Genomic DNA, 24078 nt, shown 5'->3' on the forward strand with positions numbered 1-24078 from the left:
TCTGGCATTCATACCAGCAATAATATTACTAGTTCCCTTTCTTGTCGTCCTGCTTAGCAGCCGCCTTCTCAATATCTGCAGCCCACAGGGCCGCTCCGACTTCATTTGTGAATGAAAACAGAATGGAAACGAATGGCACCATTTCAAGCAGAACAGATGCAATGCCAAGTCTAAAATCTTCGTAAATAATTTAGTCATTCATGTAGTGTGGAAATTCTCGTACCCGGTGTAGGCCGCCTTGTGTTTAGCCAACCATTCATCTTGCTGTCGCGAGTTCCAGCCTTTGAGCTGAAAATATCGTGCGTGAAGCTTCGGGCCAATTCGTCTTCCCTGGGCCGTGATGTATAACACGGTTCCGACCATAGGGATCAGATTCAAAGGCAGATAAAGCAGAGACCTGAAAAGGCTCTGTGGGCTCATTTTTGTGAATGGTCGAGAGATGGCCTTGCCGAGCCTCGCAATAGCATCCATTCCTCCGGAGTTGGGCTTGAGTTGCCGCCCTTCGGCGACCAGAGATTCCTGGCCGCGGGCAACCAAGGTGCCATCGAATGTGTCAATCAGAGCTTCCTCGACCAAGAAGGATCGGGCAAGGAGATTCGTGATGGTAGAGCTTTCGCTCAAAACAAGAACTCCTGCAGAGATCGCGGCAAGGGGTCCACTTGTGATGGCCATTACGGCCATCTGAGGCACGTAGGTGAAGAAAAACATCGCTGATGTGACGCCGAGGCCTAGACTGATAGTCGCCCCGGCACGAGCCCGAAAGGGCTTCCATAAATCTTTATGAGCTGCAAAGTAAAAAATACCCTGGACACTAGTCAGCCGCTGCTCAAGGTATGGATCATGTCTCCGAGTCCTACCTTTAGGGGGGTACAAATATGCACCAGATTTGAGCACATCCTGAGAAATGTCACTCGTCCTCTTCACCTCAGCCAGGGCAGCATCTATGATTTTATCCGGCATACTGAAACCGGTCGTGATTGAGTAGGACAAGGTTGCAATGTGCTCAGCTTCGTGTGAGATGAAGTTGAGACGTGAGAAGACGGATGACGTCATAGAGATGTTATGGACGCCTTACTTCTAAGGCAAGGAATACAATGAGTATGACAATTTTCGAGTGTCAGTTCATTAGATTGCGTAAGGATATCCTATCGAACATAATTCCCCAATGCCATCAATACCCCCGGAACTCCTTGCTTGATCCTGGCCCAATTATACTGGAAAGAATGTACTAGACCACCCACTATTAATGGTAAACCCGATATTCTCATCGGCAGCGGGAGAAGCGGGAGGCCAATCCTCGTACATACAGAAGTCATCTATGTACGGATCGAGAGTCCCATCAATCCGGTCTGTATGCCTGCTGGTCGACATGATATTGGACCCGTCAGATTTTGGTAGACCCAAATCTTCCTGTGCTTCACCCATCGCCCATTCGTCCTTCCGTGGATACTTCTTTGAATTCCGCCTTTTCGCTGAGGATTGCAGGGGCTCGCCCGTTGAATCGACAGCGTTGAAATCAATGACCGAGTATTCACCTTCCATCATGCATCGGGGCGAATTACCATCGCTCCCCGTCTGTGGATCCGGAGACGTACTTGCGCTGATTTCCATAATGGAGACCCCTGGCATATCGCCCAGATACTTTGGGATTTTCCGGGCGCCGTCAAAGCAAGCGTGGGCCATTCCTCGTTTGACGCATGTTTGACAAGGTCGTTCGTCGCCTAGTTAAGAGGTGTTGGTTCATACCCGCAATGCCTCATCTATGACTGACCCTTGCACGTACCACATGTCCGATGGGCTCGCTGGCAGCCGTAGCAGCTTCTGCGGGCTTTCTTTCTTCTTTCGACTGTCGGCTCGGAGTCCATCCCCGCAGTGGGCTTGTAGTTTCCGGATCCATAGCCCATGAAAGGGTCTGACTGATAAGGAGACTCGGGGTTCTTTTGGGCGTTAGTGTGCATTTGGTGGCGGGGGAGGGAAAGCAGATGGGAAAGCTCCTACCCTGGGACTCATGCTTGAAAGTATTCAGCAAGTCCTGCTGTGCATCTGTGTAGATATTGAAGATGTCAATATATTACGCTTCCCTATTCCCCCAAGCCCGAAGACATCACTTGCTACTTATAATGACATGTCGGTGACAACCACAGAACCAGCATCTAGTTCAGGTCAACCTAATATGGACTAGCTCCGAGATCCCTCGCGAATGCTTCATAGGAGTTCATGATGAAATGGTAGAGTCGATCTTTGCATCTCGATCGCACTTTTCGACCCTGTCGCCCCTGGCCTTTCGTAAACATGCTCGGGTGAAAGGAGGCCTGTTTGCCCCGATCTAGAAGGCCCCTGGCCACTTGATCAAACCTCGACTGCGACAAAGACGAGCAGAGAAGCTTTGACATGATCGGCGGAGAGCCTCCGGCGGTCTTAGCGCGGCAGCAGTGGGGCGAGCCTTGGGGCCGGGCTTTGGTGCCAGGCTGGGTGCCAGACTCGGTGGTAGACTCGGTGGCAGACTGGGCCGGGGTCCCCGCTCCAAAATGCTCCCGGAAATGCAACCCGCAGTCATTGTCTTTGCGGGGTGGGTTCGGAAGGCGGGGGATGTGGAGCCCCCAACAGTTTCGAATGCTTTGGATGGTCTTTCGGCAAGGAAATTCGTGGTCGATCCCCCCCCACGTCTATAATAAACCTGTTGCCTCTTTGGGTCTTTCGGTGGCACCTGTGTTGCCTTTTCTGTCTAGGCGACCTCATTTCGCCTTTCGATGCTTGCTGGCCTCCGTTCAGCCGACACAATCCTCCAGTGGTTCCTCTACGCCACCATCGCTAGCTTCGAGAATCTCAAACCCAGTGCGGTGGTCTTCGGGTGGGTACGACCCGACCCCATGGGGTCAAGCTATCTATAAAGCACACTGGGGTTCTCTTTGGATTCATCTCCCCATCAATCATCACACTTCACACTTTGGCTATCTTCTGATCTACCCAATCTCTCAATTTCAAATTTCAATATCAAGTCTACACATCTACACTTGCAAAACAAGATGTCGGTTCCTCAAATGCAGTGGGCTCAGGTCGCGGAGAAGGTTGGTGGACCTTTGGTCTACAAACAGATTCCGGTCCCAAAGCCTGGCCCGGATGAGATTCTGGTGAAGATGCGCTACTCTGGTGTCTGCCACACTGATCTCCACGCCCTGAACGGTGACTGGCCTCTTCCTGTCAAGATGCCCCTGGTGGGTGGACACGAGGGTGCGGGACATGTCGTGGCTAAGGGTGAATTGGTGAAGGAATTTGAGATTGGTGATGCGGCCGGTATCAAGTGGCTGAACGGATCCTGTCTCTCTTGTGAATTCTGTCGCCAGACTGATGAGTCTTGCTGTGCTGATGCTGCGCTTTCCGGCTACACTGTCGATGGTACCTTCCAGCAGTACGCTATCGGCAAAGCTGCTCTGGCTTCGAAGATCTCAAAGGGCGTTCCTCTTGACGCAGCGGCCCCCGTTCTGTGTGCCGGTATTACTGTTTACAAGGGTCTCAAGGAATCAGGGGCTCGCCCTGGTGAGACTGTTGCCATTGTCGGAGCTGGTGGTGGTCTGGGATCCTTGGCCATTCAATATGCTAGGGCGATGGGTCTCCGGGTCGTTGGTATCGATGGTGGAAGCGAGAAACAGGCTATGTGCAAGGACCTGGGCGCCGAGGTAGATTCAAAACACAAGTTTTCAAAGCTGAATACAGTATACTGACCTGGCCCCTCTTAGGCTTTTGTCGACTTCACTCAATCAAAGGACCTTGTTGCCGATGTGAAGGCTGCTACCCCTGGCGGTCTTGGTGCCCATGCTGTCATCCTTCTGGCAGTCTCCGAGAAGCCGTTCCAACAGGCTACAGAATACGTCCGGTCCCGAGGCACTGTGGTCGCCATTGGTCTTCCCGCCAATGCTTACCTGAAGGCTCCTGTTTTAAACACAGTCGTCCGCATGATTACCATCAAGGGTAGCTACGTGGGCAACCGTCAAGACGGTGTTGAGGCTCTTGATTTCTTCGAGCGCGGCTTGATCAAGGCCCCCTTCAAGACCGCTCCTCTGAAGGATCTTCCGAAGATCTTTGAACTCATGGGTATGTGCCTCTCTCCCCGCATGTCTTACTCCTTGCTAATCCGAACTCCAATTCAGAACAAGGCAAGATCGCCGGTCGCTACGTCTTGGAGATTCCTGAGTAAATGTTTTCTGTGTCTTTGAGAGCCGGGCTCTTTGTGCCTACGATTCTGATTAGCATAGGGGTTGAGGAGAGTTGGTGAATGTACATAGTCTTTTTTATGCGAATGTGTGGGTACCGGGGGGCGTGTGGTAGGCAGATGCATGATAGTTATAAATTGATGACCTGAAATTGAACCTTCTCTCCATATAATAGTTTTTGACACCTATTATCTTCAAACTACTTCAACCTATCTTAGAACTACTCCTAAGACCACAATTTCACATCTCTACAAGATTTCATGACATCATTCAAGCCGCTCTACCTCGGCTTTTAAGAGTACCACTGTTCTCTGCGCAAGACTACCCCACTACCAAGAACATCCTCAAATATTGACTGGAAGTAATTTTTCTTTCACCTCTGCGTCGAAGCGAGGGCAACTCGGCCTCCACAGTCCAAAATCGAGATCCACATCGGGCTGGGCCGAGAGGCCCAAGTATCGGCTTCTACCTCCCCCCGGAATGGCTCGACCCCCAAACGAGACGAAGGAATGCGAGTGTTGTCCCGCAATACGGGGCCCCGCCCCCCGCTTTCCCCACCCTGCAGCCTTTAGCCTCTTGCCCAAATAGGAAAGCCCCCTACCTGAAAGAGAAAGACGATCCCTTTCACCCGCAGGCAAAAGTACCCGGCTGTGTGGGGTAGAGACTTGCCAAATTCGGCGACAGCTGAAATAGAGTTACTCCCCTCCTCCCGGTCCAGAGATCAAGCGCCTGCATTAGGAAACAACCCTCAAGAGGAAAGAAGCTTCGGTCCAAGGGAGTCTGTGGGCGTCCTCGTGGTTGATCCTCTTACGAAACATTGTCATGATAGGCGGGGTGTTTGGTTAGGATGTCGAAGGCTCGGCTTGACTCGGAGGGAGGTAGAGCACATAAAATGGCCTCGAAGTAACTGAAAGCCGTTTTCTTTTTCTTTGTTTCAAGAGTATCCAGACAATCTGTACATACTGGTTTCAAGCTTCTATACGATACCCATATCTTATCACAACTTGGCGAGCATTCCATATACATCCCGGCACGATGGCGTTATTCCAAACAATCAAGACCGTCTCCCTCACCTACGAGCAGCCAACTGGCCTGTATGTATTCAGAAATGCCGTTCGGTACGAGTGACGGGCTAATATAAGCAAATAGGTTTATCAACAATGAGTTCGTTCCTGGGGTCGAGGGTACCACCTTCGAAACGGTCAACCCCCCACGACGAGAAGCCCATTGTGTCTGTTCATGAGGCAAAGGAGCGCGATGTGGATATTGCAGTCAAGGCCGCCCGCACGGCTTTGAATGGCGAATGGAAGCACATCACCCCTTCAAAGCGCGGTCAACTCCTTTCCCGCCTCGCAGATCTTATGGAACGTGATACCGAGACGCTGGCCACCATCGAAGCCCTTGACAACGGAAAGGGAGTCGGTATGGCGCGTGGTGATGTTGCCGCCTCCGCTGGCTGCATCCGATACTACGGTGGATGGGCAGACAAGATTTACGGGCAGACCATCGATACCGACTCAGAAAGTTTGACTTACACTCGCCATGAGCCGGTGGGCGTGTGTGGTCAAATTATTCCCTGGAACTTCCCATTGTTGATGTGGGCCTGGAAGATTGGACCTGCCATCGCAACGGGAAACACTGTTGTACTCAAGTCTGCTGAGCAGACTCCCTTGTCGGCTTTGTACGCTGCCAAGCTTATCAAGGAGGCTGGATTCCCACCTGGTGTCATCAACATTATCTCCGGATTCGGCCGGGTCGCCGGTGCAGCCATCGCTGCTCACATGGATGTCGACAAGATTGCGTTCACGGGCTCTACTCTGGTCGGCCGCCAGATCCTCCAGACTGCCGCAAAGAGCAACCTGAAGAAGGTCACCTTGGAGCTTGGTGGAAAGTCCCCCAACATTGTTTTCCCTGACGCAGATCTGGATGATGCCGTCAACTGGGTGAACTTTGGTATCTACTTTAACCACGGTCAGTGCTGCTGCGCTGGATCGCGTATTCTTGTGCACGAATCTGTCTACGAGCAGTTCATCGAGAAGTTCAAACAGCGCGCGGAGCAGAACAAGGTCGGAGACCCAATGAACGCGGAGACGTTCCAGGGCCCCCAGGTTTCACAGCTGCAATTCGATCGCATTATGGGATACATCGATGCCGGCAAGAAAGCTGGCGCTCGAGTGGTCACTGGTGGTGCTCGGCACGGCTCGCAGGGATACTACATTCAGCCCACCATCTTCTCTGATGTGAACTCGGATATGAGCATCGTCAAGGAGGAGATTTTCGGACCTGTTTGCACTGTCCAGAAATTCAGTACCGAGGATGAAGCTATTGAGCTGGCAAACAGCACCAGCTACGGTAAGTCGGGTTTATACTCCATTGCCGGCAAAATACTGACTTCTTTCAGGCTTGGCTGCGGCTGTGCACTCGAAAAACATCGACACTGCTCTCCGAGTGTCCAATGCTGTCAAGGCTGGGTACGTTCTACTCCCGGGGCGACTTTTTTTCTTTTTCTAACTTCATTACAGTACCGTTTGGGTAAACAACTACAACACTCTTCATTACCAGATGCCATTCGGCGGATTCAAGGAATCTGGACTCGGTCGGGAGCTTGGTTCATATGCCCTTGACAACTACACTCAAGTGAAGACTGTTCGCGTTCGCATCAATGCTAAATGATTGAATGAATGTTACTAGTTTTTAGCTCTTATAGTCGAATTTGATGATCTAGTTTTTTCAAGCCTATCCTTTGTGTACTAGCGATCCCCCGTCGCAACACCTGTGTAGCTCCAACATGAAGCGATATAACCTAGAATTATGTGATTAGAAACATGCCCCCCTTGTTACCATTTCAATCTCGGCTACGAGCTGGAATTTGGTACTCCATTTTGGTCCATACACTTGCGAACAGGTTAAGGTCGACCATCGTACTCAAACTCCCCTGCTCACGTAGTACCAGTATCTATTGCCGTGACTAGCCACTTCAAGTCAAATCAACTTTGAGCTTCCAAATTCCGACATGACTACCGCGCTCCCGCATCTCCAAGTCTACAGTAACCCCGGGACGACCCCATGTTCCCCCAAACCAAGCTAAAAACCCTTGCGGGAACCTATGATCTGCTGGACGGAGCACAAGCTCAGATTGGAATGAGCCCAGTGGCTTGCTTTGCAGATCTTCCTAGTAATTTCCCCCTGGATCTGCGTATTTGGGCTCCTTCTGACGAACACTTGCGGGAATCTCCGGGAGCTGTTCACCTGGAAACAAACTTTGGCCAGAAACGGAAACCGTTTCTCGATCGACTTTTAGGGGCTACTCCACGGATCCTCAATGAGACCTGCCAATCAGAGAACGCTACGCAGGTTGGATCTGCCATTGACGAGAATCTCTTACCATTTCCAGTTAGCGGGTCATTCCCCGCAAAGCTAGAGCTCTCGAGGTCTAAGCTTTGCAGCTCACGCGCAATGGATTTCCCTTCCGCCGTAAGAGGAGTAAATTCTCTGGGTGGCACTAGCTTTTCGATTATTCCATTTTCCCGTGGCCAATAGCTAGTTTGTGGGGGTTTCTGGGGTAATGATTGACCTGTTCATCAGCCTAATAAAACGGTTCCGCTCCCCCCCCAGGTTGAGTATTTTCAGTCATTCCTATCGCTCTCTCTTGGGCAACACTACAGAACTTCCCTTTCCCCAATTTCGGCTTTTACTTCTCAGGATGGATGGTGACACCGGCGAGAAGGTCTCTCCTCAGGGCAGAGAGAACGGCATGTACGGGCTCTCTACGATCCCAACTCATGTCACTCTCACGGCAGAGCAGTTTGAGAAGATCTACCTCACGCCCATGACACGCCGTCAGCCTGCCTTGGCGAAGCAGGTGGGAAATCCAACACCTTTGTGTGTAACCATTTTGCCTTCTCAGCCTTGGCTTTTCTACTAATACGTTTGGTCCCAGGGCGCTAGGAGGTTTCGTCATCACCACCACCCCCTTTCATGCTGCTTGATGGCCTGGAGAGGAGCGAGTGGTAACGGAGTGGCTTTCATGTAAGAAACCATAAGTCCCTCTTGTCGGATTCGATCGGCTGACTGACAATGCGATAGTGGTCCCATCGTGTTCCTCGGAGGCTTGCTGCTGCTCATTACGAGTATTCTCGAGTTCGTTCTCGGGAACACTTTCCCCTGCGTCGTATTCGGCACCATCGGTAAGATGTTTCAACACATCTGGGGTTTCATCGTGTCGCTGAATTGATTACAGGTGGCTTCTGGTTTGCCTTCGCTGCAACGATGATACCTTCTTTTAATGCAGCTGGTGAGTCTATTTTGACCCTTCGTGCCAGCAATTGAATCACAACCCTAACCACTAATAGCACCGTATTCTTCATCAACCACTAGTACATCCGCCGGGCTGGCCAGTGCAGGGTTCATGAACACGTATGGTAAGTGAGAACACCCAGCCTTTCGGCGGGCTGTCTAACCTTGTTAGCTTTCTTCTTCATAACAATGGGCGTCCTCATGCTCGTTTTCATGATATGCGCGACACGTACGAATCTAGTCTATACGCTCATCTTCCTATCGCTGCTCCTCGTGTTCCTCCTTCTGTCTGCGGCTTACTGGACGCTCGCTGAGGGAGAATCGACGATTGGTAATAGATGCGTGGTTGTGAGTGTTCCTCCATGAGGCAAACTTCCAAGGACACGAAGGCTGACTGTATTCTACAAAGGGAGCTGGAGCATCGCTTTTCGTTGCGAGTCTCTTAGGATTTTACCTCCTCATTGCTCAGCTTTTCGAGGCTTTGGGCTTCCCGTTCAGCCTGCCTGTTGGCGATATGAGCATTCTGTGGGATCGTCGCAAGACCAAGTAAGAAGCCATCTCCGCACGCTCTACTGCTCAAGCTAACTTGCTGCAAAAGGGGAAACCTGGCCAACGAAGAAGTCCCAGAGACTTAATTATTGCAGGGCTTCACGTCGTTCAAGATCTATTCCCTGTTCCCATGAAATCATTACATGATAGGGTAGTGGACATAGACTCATAGTGAGCAAGTCCTTTTCGCTTGGGATTCAATCCGACTCGGGAATTTCTTGAAAAGGGCATCGCTGAAATTGGAAAAGGGGAGGGATGCTCAAAAAACATACTATAGTATGATAATTTTGTAGCAATTCAATGAGCAACTAATTTGTTATACATGCATAATATCGTCAAAATTTGAATAAAATTCTTATTCAACCAGCTTGCGCTGCTCCAGTAGCCGCGGCGCTTAGTTCCTTCACTGATCGTTTCTCTTTCTCCATCCCATGTCGTCGCTGAGCAACATCGCACAGTTCCAGATTCCCACACTCACACTCTCCCTCTCTAGCCCAACGGTACGTAATACTCCACCGTTCCCCCGGGGCCTTACCGTCCCGTCAGCCAGAATATCGTTCTTGCGCTTCTTGATCCCATGCGTCCAATGCAACCTCGAATCCCCTGTCATCTTCATCATGCTTCGCGGACGTAAATCAATATCAACCCGCTGCTCCCCCCGGCGGAACTGCATCACCGCCGGTGCCCCCAGCGACAACGCATACAGCTGGTCCCACGCCATATGCGCGTCCGAGTGCGGCGGGATCCCACTCCCGGGCGGGTAATATTGCAAGCACACTTGGTCTGGCGCGCGAGACTCGGTGGTGGGAATCAGCGGCCGCAGCCACTCGGGGAAGTCCTTGTAGGGGATGTCCGGGTCGATCCCGAAGGTCTTATAGTCGAAGGTGTAGCCATAGTGCAGCGATATGCGTCCGGGCCGATCAGGCCATTCTAGCGCGCGGAAGGTCGAGATCAGCCGCTGCTCGTGCGCGGCGTCAATGAAGTTGTCTTCCCAGAGTATGCCCCGCGGCTCGATGGGCAGCTCGTGGAACGCGCTCCGCTCCATGCAGGCGTTGATGCGCCCGCGTGCTTCGCAGGCGAAAAAAAAAAACATGCGCCACTTGATTGGGATCGCCTGGAGGGTCCACTTGGGTGCTATCCGCCAATCAAGGACTGGGGATCGGTGGATCGGGCATTCTTCTTGTCGCGAAACCTCCTGGTTTTGGTCTTTGCAGGGTGTTTTGTGATATCAGCGGTCGCGGTTTGGAATGAAATTGAATGGGTTCATAATAAGGTCTTATGTATTGTAATTCATCAACCTGACACCACGCCGTCATCGCTTGCCCCGTCGCTGAATTAATCCTCCGTACTATCAAATACAACGAAAAGAAGTCTATATCGTCAAAAAGTATTAATGTACCAATTGCCGATCGCATATGTATAGGACATCAAACAACTACATCCCCGCTGATTCGGTCTTCCGGCCCGGCGCCCTTTCGGCTCACGGTTAGCAGTCCAGCCACTAGTCCCAGGCCAGCAAAGCCGGCCGAGCACCAAAGACCGGTCGAGTATTGCTGCGGAAGACCATGGTGATGCTTGATGTCAACGGCGTGGGTAGTAGCTGCGGAGATAGCAAGGGCCACGCCAGACCCAATTTGGAATGCGGTGTTCAGCTGCATCATCTGTTAATCTATCGTCTGGTGGATCAGAAATGGAACAAATGTCACTTACCATGCCGCCACAGAGACTCTTGACGTCGAGGGGCACACTTGTTAGGATCGTAGTGCTCGTGGTAACAAAGATGAGCGACACGGCGGTGATGCTGATCAGAGATGATCCGAGTGTGTTGACCCAGCTAGCAGATGGTTAGCTTTTATTTCTTTATCATTGGGACGGTCTGGTACGTACAAGTCATTAGAAGACGTAACAGTCAGGGCGCTCGGTAAAGGAGCGAGCACGGAGAGCACAAGGCCCGCGATAAGAAGATACTTGGCATTCATGTATTCAAGGGCCTTTCCTGTACCCAGAGAAGCGACGAAACCAATCACTCCCATGGGCAGGAACCGGAGAGCGGTACTACCAGCAGACAACTCATCGACTTGCTGTGCTGTTAGGACAATGTAGTAGATGATGTTCTGGTAGCTTCCGTAGCAGGCTGTGGCTTGTTAGGACAGGTTTCAAAAGATGATTTGGTCAACTTACTGAATCCAGCGAGCCAGAGTCCCGCGAAGTTGTGGATCTTCCATAGAGAAAGAGGCATAAGTGGGTTGGGGATAAATTTCTCCAGCAGAATGAATCCGACCAGCAAGGAGACTGACAGCACAAGCAGACCGATGATGAAAGGCGTTCCCCATCCGTAGACACCTCCACTGGAAAGGACGAACTGCAAGAGAATCAGACCAGCAGTCGAAAGACATGCTCCAAGGTAATCCATCTTGGGTCTCAACTTCTCGTCGGCACGATCCTTTGGCAGCACAATCAGGCCGAGGATACAGAGAGATCCAGTGATGATCACAATCAGGTAGAAGATGTATCGCCAGCCGAGGGAGGATGTGAGGAACCCTCCAAAGATCAGGCCCGTGCAGAAGCCAACGGTGCCCGATGCGGCGTAAATCGAGAGGCCTCTTGTTCGATCAACGCCGCTGAAGTACGAACTGATGATTCCGATCGCGGACGGGACGGTCATTGCGGCTCCAATGCCTTGGATACCACGGAACACAGTGATCTGAATGAATGATTGGCCGAAGCCAATTGCCAGGGTCCATGTTGACAGCCAGAACAGGCCGACACACAATATTTCCTTTTTACCGTACCTGTGATAATGAACCGTCAGACAGTGTGGATAGGTGAGAGTGGCGGGGATGTCCTTACCGATCAGACAAATATCCAGCGAGCAGCAAAAACCCACCAAATGCCAGGGTATAGGCCGATATCATCCATTGCAAGTTGGTGTTTGATACGTCGAACTCCTCCTGGATGGAAGCCAGGGCCATGTTCGAACTTGTCATGAAGACATTATCGAGGAACTGGGAGCCACAAGTAACGAGTAGAATCAAAGCTCCTCTCCATGATGCAAGCCGACCTACTTCTTCGAGCGCGGGGAGTTTTTCAATGTTCTCGAGATGCATTGGCTCCTTCTCAATGCTCACCGGGCTTTCGAGATTCCTTTCGTTCAGACTCATGGCGGCTTGATATAATGATTTGCTTGCTCCCAAAACGAGGGGACAGAACCCATTATGTATGTCTCAGGCCTGCGAGGGGCTTGATGGCGTTATGGGAATGAAATGAATAGTTATGAACAAGTGGACTTGAAGAATTCAGGAAGAATGTTTCGCGGGGAGATTACGTCGTCACCTTGAAGACCTCTGGTCTTCAGCTTCTTGTATTCGCACCTCCGTCTGTTTCATATCAGCGTTGGGCCTCATGCTCGAAGGAGCGCTCGAGCTCTACAAGAAGTCTATTTAGATTCATTAATTTCGAATAATTTCTACGCGTCGAATGCGAAAAAAAAAAAATTTATGCGCTAAATTTCATTGTATAGTTAAGCTCCAGCTGAAACAGAAGGCAGGTAGATCCATTGAACAGCATGCACGGGTGTAGATCATGATCGCTGACGACTCGTAAGCTCGAGGCAAACCTTCCTCAGGAATGGCATAACTCTGTTCCATGTGGAATTATGCTTCGAGGCTTGATAAAGGAAATAGTCAATTCCAACAGTCAATTCCAACTTCAATCTTCTGCTCGGAGCTTGGAATTTTACAGAGCGATAATCAGATTTGAGGCATTGTTGTGCGGGTTTGTGCGGGTTTAGTTTCTGTCGCTGGGGTTTCTGGGGTATTTTGGGGGGGGCAAGTCAAGCGAAGGGGGGCAGAGGGGGCGATAATGATAAGAGAGGGGAAGAAGGGGGGGGCCCTGTGACAGTGACGTGCGCTGTGAATGGGCTGGAAACCCAGATAAGCCTCGCAGAACTCGCAGATCCCGCAGATCCATTCTGTTACGAATCCAAGCACCAGAAGCTTGTGTCATGCATTCTAATATCCGCGGCTGGCATCACACGCCTTGCGTCTGCAGTTGATGCTCTCCGAGTCCTCATAATTCTCCGTGCAAGACTTCCCGGCTTCGGCATCCCGATTTGGCCCCGATAAGCTCTAATTTTTCAAATGGAACTTGTTCCTTCATGGGGGTATGATATATTGGTATAGCAGCTTCGAGGGCCTTTTTTTGTATCAGCCGGAGCACGACGTAAACGAGATTCCGACAACCCCCTGGCTGCTTATATGAGTCCCGTCGTGGTACCGATAGGTATATATATTCCCGCACCAGTAGTTAGGCTTGAGACCGACATAAGGAAGGTAGCTCGAATTGAGCGATCAAACACGGGATTGAGCGCATTTTTAAACATGAAGGATATAGCAATAGTAATTTCCCGAATTTTATTCGCAATTAATGGTATCCTCGATTTGGGGGGGGGGTGGCGAATATGATATCGTCTCATTGGAAGCTGCTACTGATACTATGGGGCAATATACTTGAACTGGATTATCATGCATAAGGTGGTCCATGTTGCATCAACCAACCCCAAGTGGTCGAGTGGAACTCGGCTAACATCTTCCTTGGTCTAGTGGTGATGATTTCCGCTTGTCAATCTGATAAGCGCGGGAGACCGGGGTTCGATTCCCCGAGGGAGAGATTCTTTTTTTCTTTTTCTTTTTCTTTTTCTTTTTGGTTTTTCTCTTTTTTTAGGCCTCGTTTTCGAGGCTGGGTTCTCCCTGCCATGTTGGTTCCGGGCCGGATCGCACAGATACGTTTCATCACACTCAGAAAAAAAAAGCTAAGAAGGCGCTGTCCGAATAGTATATATCTATTTCATCCACAACAGTACAGAAGCGCTACTAACCGGAACTCTACGAAACTCAGCAACTCGTAGTTACTACTTACCAGCAGGTAGTCGCCGTGCAGCCAGATACGTAGGTAACAGACTCTAGTCTCGAATCTATGGCTGGGCTGCAGTTGCTTTGCGTTCCTCCAACGCCCAAAACAGGCAGGTACGCAGGCGGATGTTCTACGCAACTTACTAGCCATCCAGCCTCTCCTCATGTACTTCTTCGATAGAACATCGACGGAGGTCCCATCTTCAACACTCGAACAAAAAGACCACAAACCGACCGAAAAGAACGATGGCTTTCTGGTCTTCCTGGCAGCAGTGGGAGAAGCTGAGCCTGGTACGTACTATACATTGGAACTGAGATCATGCTGGTCTCCATTTCACTGACACAAACGCGTCTTAGATACTCGCAACGTTGATTGTACGAGATCCCATACACCGAAGCCTCTATTCTGCTAAGAAACACCCTAGATACTGGTCATGCTCTACGCCTACTGCGTTCTCCTGTACAACAACTGGAGAGTCCGCCGGTATGCGGTTACCGAAGCCCGCCAAAAAGAGGGCGAGGCAGAGCTGTACCCTATCCTTACACTGGATGATGTTCCATTTGGGGCAAGAGCCCTCAAACGAGGCGTTCATGTCGAGGGAATCTGGGTTGCGAATTTCGACTCCCGAGCCCCAGCCCAAGTCTACGCCTCCCCAGTACACCCGTTAGGAGCCAAGCTGCGAGTCCGATGCCGAGCCCGATTCCGCTTCGAGCAGAAAGCCTAGATTCCCCATCCATGAGTCCTGAGAATTTTCCCCAGACCCCAACACCAGTATCGCCAGAAATGCGGCGACCGCCTCAGCCCAATCTTGATATACCCGCAGCAAACAATCACATGTGCGAGTCCTTCAGATCAAGCGCAATCTCTAGGCCAGCAATCTCAAACAGCGCTCCTAATTCTCCCAGGAGCCTGTATCGTCGCAACGTCATGCCGCCCAGGAACGAGAAGCGTGCGGGTTTCCACACTCGCCTCTTCCGCTCGAGTCAAATGTTCGGTAGCACGGATTCAGATTTGGTTCCGGGTAATGACGATGAGTATGGCACGAACGGTTTTGCAAGAGAACTTGGCTCTCGCCCTCCAGCCGAGCAGAATCGGGCTTCACGGATGACCAGTAAGTGGCGAACCAGGGCTGATTCACCCCATGGAAGCGCATACCTTAATTTGCTGTCCAACAGGAACCCTCATCCGCCGGCGCTCATCGGAGGAATTTAGGCGCAGAATCAGCCAAATCTTCAATGAAAGTATCCACATGAATTTGCCAACAGGGCGTCTCGAGTTTGACCCCAAACTGAGAGATCTTCATGGAAGACGGATTCGGGAGTCAATCCTGGAACACTTCAGGTCGCAGCACGACGAAACACAAGTGCAGCAGGAATTGCCTGAAGAAACGTGACAAGATGCAGTTGTAATATTCGGACGACTCAGTCGATGTCCTTAGGGTATCGCTCGCCGAAGCAAACACTGAGCCGCAGTGGGCTCATCAATTTCAGACCGCAGTCAGGGGGACTTAGCTGACTCTTTATTTTTCGTCTTTTTTTCAGAACATGGGTGGCAGAGTGGTGTGAAGGGCTCCTAGAGAGCAGGAGAGCTTCACATCTTGGTTTGCGAGTACTCAGCACCTATGTACAGTTTGTATACATTACACCATTCGTGATTAGGATCATGAGACGAATTTGAAATTAGGTCAAATTAGCTGACAACACTCGTAGAGTCTTTATTATCCCCAAGCAGAATCTCCTGGAGAGCCTCGGTGACAATAGATCCATTTTTCAAATAGCTCGTTTGAAGGTAAAAACGATTGGTCAATTGGGCCATCGCGGCTTCTTTTAGGCAGAACATCACACGTGACCGCGCGACAGTCCGAACGCGTCGTGCCGCCAACAACAAAAGACCTGTCCGAGGGTCCCGAGTTATTCGCTAATAGTTTGCCACTACGAGGTGCAGTTGCCTGGTGACTCACATCACGGCTCCCTGAAAAGCCCCTTCGTCTAGTCCCAAGGGCAATTCAACCACGGCACCTCTTTGCGTCTAAGCCCAACGCGCGGTTCCGTGTTGATCTGGCCTGAGTCCACTTGGGTTTCGGGAGAATCAACGGCCTTTACTTGCTCTTGCGCATCCTCAGATCTATCCAGAAACAGTCATCTGCTCGTATTCTGGCGGAAATGGAGACACAAGGCGAGCTTGATGAAAATGGCCTACCCGGCCCTGGTGCTCCCACCCCGCTTTCTGCGCTCGAGGTACGTCAAAAGACAGCCCATTGCTCTGACAAAGCCATATACTGAACGGTGTACTCATACCTGTCTACAGGGTCTTGCTGGCTTGACTGGAAGAGATATCAAACTGTTTGTCGATGCGGGCTACCATACAGTGGAGGCAGTTGCGTATACGTATGTTCAAACAACCCCCCCCGACTTTTGAGCAATGCCCAACTGATGATCTCTCTCGATAGGCCGAAGCGACTGCTGGAGCAAATAAAAGGCATCTCGGAACAAAAAGCGACGAAAGTATTGGTAGAAGGTGAGGCGCTCGCCGCACGGATGTCGTTACGAAGAATCAAGCGCGCTGATCATATATTGTCATACAGCTGCGAAATTGGTACCAATGGGGTTTACCACTGCAACTGAGATGCACGCCCGCCGAAGTGAACTCATTTCAATAACCACTGGGTCGAAACGGCTGGACACTCTGCTCGGCGGCGGTATCGAAACGGGCTCTATTACGGAGATCTTTGGCGAATTCAGAACCGGAAAGAGTCAGATCTGTCACACTCTAGCCGTCACCTGCCAGCTGCCTTTTGATATGGGCGGAGGCGAAGGGAAGTGTCTTTACATCGACACCGAGGGCACATTCCGGCCGGTACGACTTCTCGCGGTCGCTCAGCGATATGGCCTCGTGGGAGAAGAAGTTCTGGATAATGTGGCATATGCACGTGCATACAACTCCGATCACCAGCTGTCACTTCTCACTCAAGCATCGCAAATGATGTGTGAGACTCGGTTTTCGTTGCTGGTGGTCGACTCGGCCACCTCTTTGTACCGAACTGATTTTAACGGGCGAGGGGAGTTGTCATCGCGACAGACTCATTTGGCTAAGTTCCTGCGCACCCTGCAGCGGCTGGCAGATGAGTTCGGTATTGCCGTTGTCATCACCAACCAGGTTGTGGCTCAAGTAGATGGAGGGCCCAGCGCTATGTTCAACCCCGACCCCAAGAAGCCAATTGGTGGTAATATCATCGCCCATGCTAGTACCACTCGTCTCAGCTTGAAGAAAGGCCGTGGTGAGACTCGTGTTTGCAAGATCTATGACAGTCCCTGTCTTCCCAGAGAGCGATTGCCTGTTTGCTATCAACGAAGATGGCATTGGTGACCCGAATGAGAAGGATATGGCAGATGATTAAGGCAATTGCATTGCTCGGAACACATATTTGTTACGCTATCTCCTATGACTGTTGATATGATATTAGTGACTTGACGAATCTACATGAACGGATATCCCCTTTAGACTCGCCGGCTGGTATTAGTATTGTAGTGATTCACCGTACAGAGGGGATCGGATAGCAGCTATGCAGTTTCTATTTTATCTCCAATGAAAATCATCTGACCACCCAGCGGTAACTAAATGAACCTTGGAAAGACTGCTGCTCTGTTGACTAGTAAAGCGTGAGTAATCCAGTGGAGCACGCGCCCGCGCCAAGACTTTGTTTTTTTGAGAGCTCCAGCTTTCCGCCTCGCAACCTTCCCGCCAAAGCCATGGAAGTCTGAAGACCGCGACTTTTTGCGTCTCCACTTCACCATGGCTAGAATCTACAAGGACACGAGGGTGGACCTGCGGCCATCCTCGTCTGCCACCGTTGCGAACGTTCACCTTTCCGAAAGCGCGCATCGACGGACACGCTTCTCGATCTCATCGACCGACCACCCCGAAGTCTCGATCGCCAAGGACGAAGACGAGTTCGCGAAACGGTACCTTGCAACGCAAGGAACGATCTATTTTCGCAAGCACAAGACCTACCCGAGGACATTCTTATGGCGTGTGGTGGACGACAGCAAGACCCTGGAGGTTCAATGCGTGGACCTGACGAAGAGCGCCTCGGAGCATTTCGATTTCAATGTGACCCTTCGATTGCACTTCGCAGAGCAGATTCTGCCATCTGGCGTAGCCTTTGCCGATTATGAGGGCCACGAAGTCATCAGTGCATTTGTGATCACCTCCTCGAGACAACTGTACACCTTGTCTTTACGACCTGAGTTCTTCCGGAAGGTAGATTCAATTGACAACAACATCGCGGATTGGAGCAAGTCATGCGTCCCTGCGCCGCTCTCATTTTCTCAACCTCATCGACTGCACGCGAGCAGCCCGCTTGAACTATTCATTTCCTTGGACAATGGCGCATTGCTACGACTGACCCGACGAGCCGGGGACGATGGTAAGCCTCCGAAAGCAATGGCTTGGCGATGTTCCTCCTTCTCCATTACCTGTCTAATATGGATTCATAGGATCTCATTGGTCTCCTCTCACTTTCGATGAACGGACATGGGGGGGCTTCACTCCGCGGCCTTGTCAAATGGAATGCACCGTCTTCGCTACGGCACAACGACCGGAATCTCGACCTGAATGTTGCCAATGCCATCGCTACCACTTCCGACGAAACCTACGTATTTGCTGTTTGCCTCAATCATACCTTGAAGATCTGGAACATGGCTACGAACAAACTTGCCGCGACAAAGGACTTACTAAACCGACCAATGGACCCCGACACCGTGCCATACACCTTGAACCCGGCCGAGTCTTCTTTCATTCGAGTTTTCAACGCAGAGCGCGCGATGGATGGAAGCCATCGCTTTTATGTGGTGACTTACTCTCCGTTTGAAGAAGGACGGTTCAAATTCTGGGCTGTGAAGGGTGGTCTTACGTCTGATTTGATTATTGAGGATCTTTTCCCCAACGACAGCTTCCGCCCAGTAGACCCCGACGTGACAGGGAACATGTTCTGGAGTATTGCCGACTTCCAAGTGAAATCCATGGAGGAGGGCAAAGGCATGGAGCTATGGGTCTTGTGGAGGAATCATGGCCTTTATCAGCTTTATTCAGTCCATTTTGATCTTCAGACATTGACCACAGATTGGGCTAATAACTGGGTTTCAACGACATTTGAGACCCACCGCCAGGAGGCATTGCCGGCTTCAACCCTTGATGATGTGGTGGATCCAACTGAAGAATGGCTCAAGTATCTATTGCACCCGAACAGGTACTTGCCCGAGGTGCTTGAAACCGCCATCGCGATCTACCAAGAGGCCCTCAAACCACTTTCATCATCATCTTCTCCGATTTTGTTGAAGAAGGAAGTTCCCTTGGCAGAGAGGTTATGTTCGACCATTGCAGCAACTGTCTCTTTACGCAAGTTTTCAGAAGACGAGATGGACTACAGTCGGTACCGCTTAGATACTGATGCCAAGTGGCGTCAGTTCTGGCAGGTTGCCGAAGACCTCAACAAGCGCAGGTTCGAACCTGTGTCTCTGGCATATGATTCGTATGCTGAAATACCTTGGCTACTTCTATCGGACTCCTGTGCTGTGATACGCGAGTGCAACACCACTGAACTACTTGCTTACAACTCTGGTCTCGAACTCAGCAAAGACAGGGCCACTATCATCAGCCGTTGGAGGCACCGAAATGTCCCGAGTGAACTTGGCATGCAATACGAGGAAGCATCCTCGTTGATCAAAGTCGCCGCGGAATTCAAAAAGCGCTTCTCTCCTGAACTCAACTCTGCATGTGAAGCAGCCCTCGAGGCCGAATTGTTCACGGAGCCATCTTCGTCGATCACAGATCGTATCGAGGCTTTCCGTGAACGCTGTGAATTTGGAGAGCGTATCTCTAATAAAATGTTTGATGGTCTCGTTGCAGCACTCAACGAGAATTTGGATGCTGGAAACCTCCATAGTGAAATCTTCTATTTCATCATCAAGACGCTCCCTCTTAAGTTCAGTGGCAAGGACTCAGAACTACTTTCAACGCACTTCGGCGAACGAGTCACCATCTCCGGTGTTTTCGAGACAGTGCTTCTCACTCGTCAATTACTGTTCAATCTGCTGATTCTCATCACCTTTGTGGACGGTGAGATTGAACAAGCAGATAGCTCTACATTTGACCCAGCTGAACTTTTTACTACATTCATTGATCTGCTTCGCGAGTATGAAATGGTGTTTTGGCTTGGGTCCAATGTTCGGAAGCGCTCTCACACGCGGTCACCTCAGTCTGGAGCCGAACCCGGAACGCCTGTGTTTTCCCTGAAGGATCGTGGCTCCAAGAGCCACGCCCCAACTGTGACTATACTTGAGGATCTCTTTGTTCATCACATCAAGCCGCATCAAACAATTGGCCTACCCCAAAGCTATACGTTGTCATTGGGCGTCAAAGACTTGTTGGCTTGGGTTGCTAGACCGGGCGAAGTCGCATACCCCAATGCATTGGCGTACATCCAGTGTGATCTCATTGCCAACAACAACATCGACCTTGCTTGGGACTTTCTCCGTTTCCAGGCGGACACCTCATGGTCGACTTATGTGAAGGGGCGCTTGCATGTCGCGATGTCCGAATTTGACACTGCGGCTATCTACTTCCGCAAAGCCGCTTATCTTCTCTGTAAGTTTTCATCCTGGATAGTGTTAAGATTCTATTACTAACGACAATAACTTCCCACCCTAGCATGTGGCAAACCCCTTGGAAACCTCTATGAGATGTCGTCGACTCTTCTTGACCTCGTATCCGTGAACTCTTTCCACAACGGCATCCCGAAATACTACCAACACATCCTTTCAATATTCGAAAAAGCACGCTCATTCTCGTACGTTGCAGAGTTTGCTAGTCTGGCCTTGCAGACCCTGGAGTCCGAAGCATGTGCCGAACAGACCCCCGAGTACGCGAGCTTGCGGACTGACTTGCTTTCCCGACTCTTCCACGCTTCCGTGAAAACCTGCCAATTTGACCAGGCATACTCTGCACTAGCGCGGTACCCAGATCTTGCTCTGCAAAGATCAGCCCTCACATCGCTCATATCCACTATCTTGGCTGTCTCAGGTCCCAGCACTGCGGGTCTTGAACAAATCCTTCGCTTCCCGACGGCATTTACCCCCAATATTGCTTCTCACATTGATGATACCCTACTTAAATTCGCCCTGAAGCAACAGTCTTTTCCTTCGTGGCTGGACCTTGATGAACGAGGGAGCGAAAGCTCGCCAGACTACCACCGGATCTTGCAAGCTTACCGGATTGCCCGAAATGACTATCGGGGGGCCGCTGAGATTGCTTATCGCAACGTTCAGCGTCTTCGGCAAGCAAGAGAGACTTCCAGTTCCGCGGTCCTTAAGAAGAACTTGAAGAGCGAAGAAGCTGTGGTCGCCGAAGATGATCCCGAAAGCAAGGAAATCCGCATTGAACTCTTGTCACTTATCAACCTTTTGGCGTCAGTCGACAAGAGTGAGGCGTATATCCTTGTGGAGAAGGGTCCATTGGCTTCGCCCATTGCCAATGGTCGCCGCAACTCACAAACTGACCATGATGGCAATGTCTTCATGGAGGATGTGGATGCAGGATCACCTTCGGCCTTCAATTCTAAGCGGAGATCATCCAGTGCGTCTTTCTCCTCGGCTGGTCGTAGGGGCAGCCGCTCATCGATTGGTGGCCAGAACGGTGTCGCCTTCAAGCCAGCTGTCGAGTCTCCCAAAGAGCGCATCATTGTGACCCTGGAGCACTTGCGTCGGGAGTACCAGTCAGAGCTTGACAGGGTCAGCCGTATCGAGCGCGGCGACTGGGAATTTGGGTTCCTGGAGGATGACGAGCAAGATTTTGATAATGATGAAACGATGGTAATCTCTTTAGGGGGCTCTTGCGGTGCTTTGGAACGTCCTCTTTCCGCCTGGGGGCAATTTTCAGCTGGGATCTTATTTCTTTCCTCCTATGGTTTCATTTCTTTTCTTTGGCCTGTTTGCAGCTTTTGTGGCTGAAATTTGATAAAGGAGTTCAAGCATTATCCGTTTTTGCCCTGATCCTGCCTTTCGATAGGACTCTTAGGTAGTTGCCAACCTTCACGTAAACAATTCTTCCCAGGGCTACATTAAATCGGGGCCCTTTACTCTCCGCCCATCGTTGGCCGGACAAGAAAATTAACAATTCCTGTGGCATTGATGGTACTCTGGCCAAGTCCGATACTAGTAGTCAAATATCAGGCTCTTGACAATTGTAAGTGCAGGCATAGTCGCGTCTCTCGACCCATAGAAGATGACCTTGACTGCGCCATGATCGGGTGACTCAATCCACCAGTTCACAAAGTGGCCCAGCAGCGCTAAGTTAGGTACATTAGTTAACTACACTTGATGAGTCACGGCGAGTGCTTCAGTACCTGCGCATCTGGATCGATCGAGTGATTGGTTCCCCCAGGCTAACCGAGCCGAGTGGAAAGCCAGTGGTCGAGGGGGCTTCCACCCCATCTGACTACTGTACTAGGACCCCTGTAGATTACATACAATATTCCCGACAGCAAGAAGGCGCGCCATAAATTGTGGCAATTTATGTGGGGCCGGTTGATATATTGGCCCCGGGGGAGCTCTAGATTACTTTATAAAAGGCGGTGAGGCACGGCAACAATATTAGCACGTATATTATCGCGTAAATTAACTCGACGGAGTCTTTGGTCCAGTGTTTGACGAGATACGTTATAAACACGTGACGCTTTGCGTATTAACGCGATTTTTTGTTCGTGTTGATCGCTTGAACAGCAAATCCAAGTCTACCCTCTGAATTTGAGCGGTCTATCGCGTTTTTTGGGGGCATGGAGGGTGGTTGGTGAAGTGGAGTGGGAAGTTTGGTCGGGGGTGGCGCGCCCGCTTGGGAGTGACGTTAACTAAGATCGTCATTATGAGGGATGGTCTACTTAACTACATCACACTGGCTATGATTCTCTGAAGCAAATCCAATCTTTCAACTTGCAATAATATTATCCGTGCTATTTTCAGGATGATCAGAACGAACCACCAAGGGATGGCGCTGAGGTTTGTGAACTGGATATTCTTGGTCGTAGTTTCCTAAATGGTTTAATTCCATTTACAAAAATGTTTGCTTACGACGGAGAGGATCAGCTAAACAACCTCATTGCCTCTGAGTTCTCGAAAGGAACGGCATGCTTCCTTCTCCGCTCTGGCAAAAAGTCGATTGAGAGTATCATCAACTTGGCTGATACTGATACCTCTTATCATATTTCGTCTTTCGATATCACTGAAGGATTAATCCTCATCAAGATGCCTTCTCTTATTCACTGTGCTGCTGCTCATGAAATAAATTATCTCATATTGCAGAAACTCCAACCAATGAAACTCGATAAAGCTATTCGAGGCTATCCTGGTGCTTCGATTAGAGGCGAAGAAAGCAGCAGAGGCAAAGAGCCCGATTACAGTTGGTGTCCTGTGAGAAGACCCCGTTCATCTGCTCATCCTAGGATGAAAATGCCATCAGTTGCACTCGAAGTCGCAGTCAGTGAAAACGACAAGAAATTAAATGCAGATGTTCGCTATTTGCTGAGTCCTGAAGACGGGAATGCTGAATTATGTCTCACACTTCGAGTCGATAAAGTCAACAATAATATTCGACTAGAAAGTTGGGCTCGACAAGATGCCAACAACGACCAGCAGCGCTCGCACATCCATCGAACTCAGGTCGTCTATGCGCGTATCACACAAGACGGCCGCGCAATCGTGACTGGGGATCTCCCCTTTCGAATCCCTTTCGAAAGCCTTATGTTACGGCCGACCGATCCTGGGACAGCCGCAGAACAGGACATCCTATTCTCGCAAAATGACCTTGAAGAGCTTTCCGAGAAAATTTGGAACGCTGATGATGTGGCAGAGGATGAGGAGGAGTGACTACACCGTCTACGGTAACGACGCTGATAGACCACACTCCCTAGGACCTGGAAATGTGGGTCTGGCACAATACAATGGCCTAGCCTATAATGGCAAGGGAAATGGACGATCTTGTATTTCAATGGTGATTGTTGTACTGTACACCCCATCTGAATACTGGGACCTTCTTTGTAAATTACATACAATATTCCCAA

At 50.5% G+C, this 24078-nt stretch overlaps 16 protein-coding genes across 16 annotated transcripts; 10 read left to right on the forward strand and 6 right to left on the reverse strand.

Moving 5' to 3' along the window:
• Positions 1-198: 198 nt before the first annotated feature.
• Positions 199-1053, reverse strand: N7468_001842 (uncharacterized protein; the record flags this gene model as incomplete). Its single annotated transcript, XM_058471139.1, has 1 exon — positions 199-1053. One exon carries the CDS (start codon positions 1051-1053, stop codon positions 199-201), a length of 855 nt encoding a protein of 284 aa, XP_058334280.1.
• Positions 1054-1209: 156 nt separating this feature from the next.
• On the reverse strand, positions 1210-1542 carry N7468_001843 (uncharacterized protein; the record flags this gene model as incomplete). Its single annotated transcript, XM_058471140.1, has 1 exon — positions 1210-1542. One exon carries the CDS (start codon positions 1540-1542, stop codon positions 1210-1212), a length of 333 nt encoding a protein of 110 aa, XP_058334281.1.
• Positions 1543-2326: 784 nt separating this feature from the next.
• Positions 2327-2557, reverse strand: N7468_001844 (uncharacterized protein; the record flags this gene model as incomplete). Its single annotated transcript, XM_058471141.1, has 1 exon — positions 2327-2557. The coding sequence occupies one exon, from the start codon at positions 2555-2557 to the stop codon at positions 2327-2329; it is 231 nt and encodes a 76-aa protein (XP_058334282.1).
• A 193-nt stretch (positions 2558-2750) lies between these two features.
• Positions 2751-4195, forward strand: N7468_001845 (zinc-dependent alcohol dehydrogenase; the record flags this gene model as incomplete). Its single annotated transcript, XM_058471142.1, has 4 exons — positions 2751-2855; positions 3048-3677; positions 3738-4092; positions 4149-4195. The coding sequence occupies 4 exons, from the start codon at positions 2751-2753 to the stop codon at positions 4193-4195; spliced, it is 1137 nt and encodes a 378-aa protein (XP_058334283.1).
• A 1051-nt stretch (positions 4196-5246) lies between these two features.
• N7468_001846 (aldehyde dehydrogenase family protein) lies at positions 5247-6884 on the forward strand (the record flags this gene model as incomplete). The annotated part of the gene is made up of 5 exons (XM_058471143.1): positions 5247-5305; positions 5361-5412; positions 5462-6563; positions 6613-6682; positions 6734-6884. The coding sequence occupies 5 exons, from the start codon at positions 5247-5249 to the stop codon at positions 6882-6884; spliced, it is 1434 nt and encodes a 477-aa protein (XP_058334284.1).
• Positions 6885-7277: 393 nt separating this feature from the next.
• Positions 7278-7751, forward strand: N7468_001847 (uncharacterized protein; the record flags this gene model as incomplete). The annotated part of the gene is made up of 1 exon (XM_058471144.1): positions 7278-7751. The coding sequence occupies one exon, from the start codon at positions 7278-7280 to the stop codon at positions 7749-7751; it is 474 nt and encodes a 157-aa protein (XP_058334285.1).
• A 163-nt stretch (positions 7752-7914) lies between these two features.
• Positions 7915-9142, forward strand: N7468_001848 (uncharacterized protein; the record flags this gene model as incomplete). The annotated part of the gene is made up of 8 exons (XM_058471145.1): positions 7915-8073; positions 8152-8240; positions 8298-8398; positions 8452-8505; positions 8564-8632; positions 8680-8855; positions 8917-9053; positions 9106-9142. The coding sequence occupies 8 exons, from the start codon at positions 7915-7917 to the stop codon at positions 9140-9142; spliced, it is 822 nt and encodes a 273-aa protein (XP_058334286.1).
• Positions 9143-9459: 317 nt separating this feature from the next.
• On the reverse strand, positions 9460-10101 carry N7468_001849 (Oxoglutarate/iron-dependent dioxygenase; the record flags this gene model as incomplete). The annotated part of the gene is made up of 1 exon (XM_058471146.1): positions 9460-10101. One exon carries the CDS (start codon positions 10099-10101, stop codon positions 9460-9462), a length of 642 nt encoding a protein of 213 aa, XP_058334287.1.
• A 382-nt stretch (positions 10102-10483) lies between these two features.
• N7468_001850 (uncharacterized protein) lies at positions 10484-10714 on the reverse strand (the record flags this gene model as incomplete). Its single annotated transcript, XM_058471147.1, has 1 exon — positions 10484-10714. The coding sequence occupies one exon, from the start codon at positions 10712-10714 to the stop codon at positions 10484-10486; it is 231 nt and encodes a 76-aa protein (XP_058334288.1).
• A 147-nt stretch (positions 10715-10861) lies between these two features.
• Positions 10862-12217, reverse strand: N7468_001851 (uncharacterized protein; the record flags this gene model as incomplete). Its single annotated transcript, XM_058471148.1, has 3 exons — positions 10862-11133; positions 11238-11848; positions 11907-12217. 3 exons carry the CDS (start codon positions 12215-12217, stop codon positions 10862-10864), a joined length of 1194 nt encoding a protein of 397 aa, XP_058334289.1.
• Positions 12218-14212: 1995 nt separating this feature from the next.
• N7468_001852 (uncharacterized protein) lies at positions 14213-14691 on the forward strand (the record flags this gene model as incomplete). Its single annotated transcript, XM_058471149.1, has 2 exons — positions 14213-14257; positions 14392-14691. 2 exons carry the CDS (start codon positions 14213-14215, stop codon positions 14689-14691), a joined length of 345 nt encoding a protein of 114 aa, XP_058334290.1.
• A 203-nt stretch (positions 14692-14894) lies between these two features.
• N7468_001853 (uncharacterized protein) lies at positions 14895-15360 on the forward strand (the record flags this gene model as incomplete). Its single annotated transcript, XM_058471150.1, has 2 exons — positions 14895-15078; positions 15143-15360. The coding sequence occupies 2 exons, from the start codon at positions 14895-14897 to the stop codon at positions 15358-15360; spliced, it is 402 nt and encodes a 133-aa protein (XP_058334291.1).
• A 1208-nt stretch (positions 15361-16568) lies between these two features.
• Positions 16569-17333, forward strand: N7468_001854 (recombinase RAD51; the record flags this gene model as incomplete). Its single annotated transcript, XM_058471151.1, has 1 exon — positions 16569-17333. One exon carries the CDS (start codon positions 16569-16571, stop codon positions 17331-17333), a length of 765 nt encoding a protein of 254 aa, XP_058334292.1.
• Positions 17334-17759: 426 nt separating this feature from the next.
• N7468_001855 (uncharacterized protein) lies at positions 17760-18494 on the forward strand (the record flags this gene model as incomplete). Its single annotated transcript, XM_058471152.1, has 1 exon — positions 17760-18494. One exon carries the CDS (start codon positions 17760-17762, stop codon positions 18492-18494), a length of 735 nt encoding a protein of 244 aa, XP_058334293.1.
• Positions 18495-18664: 170 nt separating this feature from the next.
• N7468_001856 (nucleoporin Nup120/160) lies at positions 18665-22136 on the forward strand (the record flags this gene model as incomplete). Its single annotated transcript, XM_058471153.1, has 3 exons — positions 18665-20612; positions 20676-21835; positions 22077-22136. 3 exons carry the CDS (start codon positions 18665-18667, stop codon positions 22134-22136), a joined length of 3168 nt encoding a protein of 1055 aa, XP_058334294.1.
• A 941-nt stretch (positions 22137-23077) lies between these two features.
• N7468_001857 (uncharacterized protein) lies at positions 23078-23884 on the forward strand (the record flags this gene model as incomplete). Its single annotated transcript, XM_058471154.1, has 1 exon — positions 23078-23884. The coding sequence occupies one exon, from the start codon at positions 23078-23080 to the stop codon at positions 23882-23884; it is 807 nt and encodes a 268-aa protein (XP_058334295.1).
• Positions 23885-24078: the final 194 nt, after the last annotated feature.

Source organism: Penicillium chermesinum (genome assembly GCF_028974085.1).
Source record: "Penicillium chermesinum strain IBT 19713 chromosome Unknown utg000002l:1.0-5270490.0:1.0-5274688.0, whole genome shotgun sequence".
Lineage (NCBI taxonomy): Eukaryota > Fungi > Ascomycota > Eurotiomycetes > Eurotiales > Aspergillaceae > Penicillium > Penicillium chermesinum.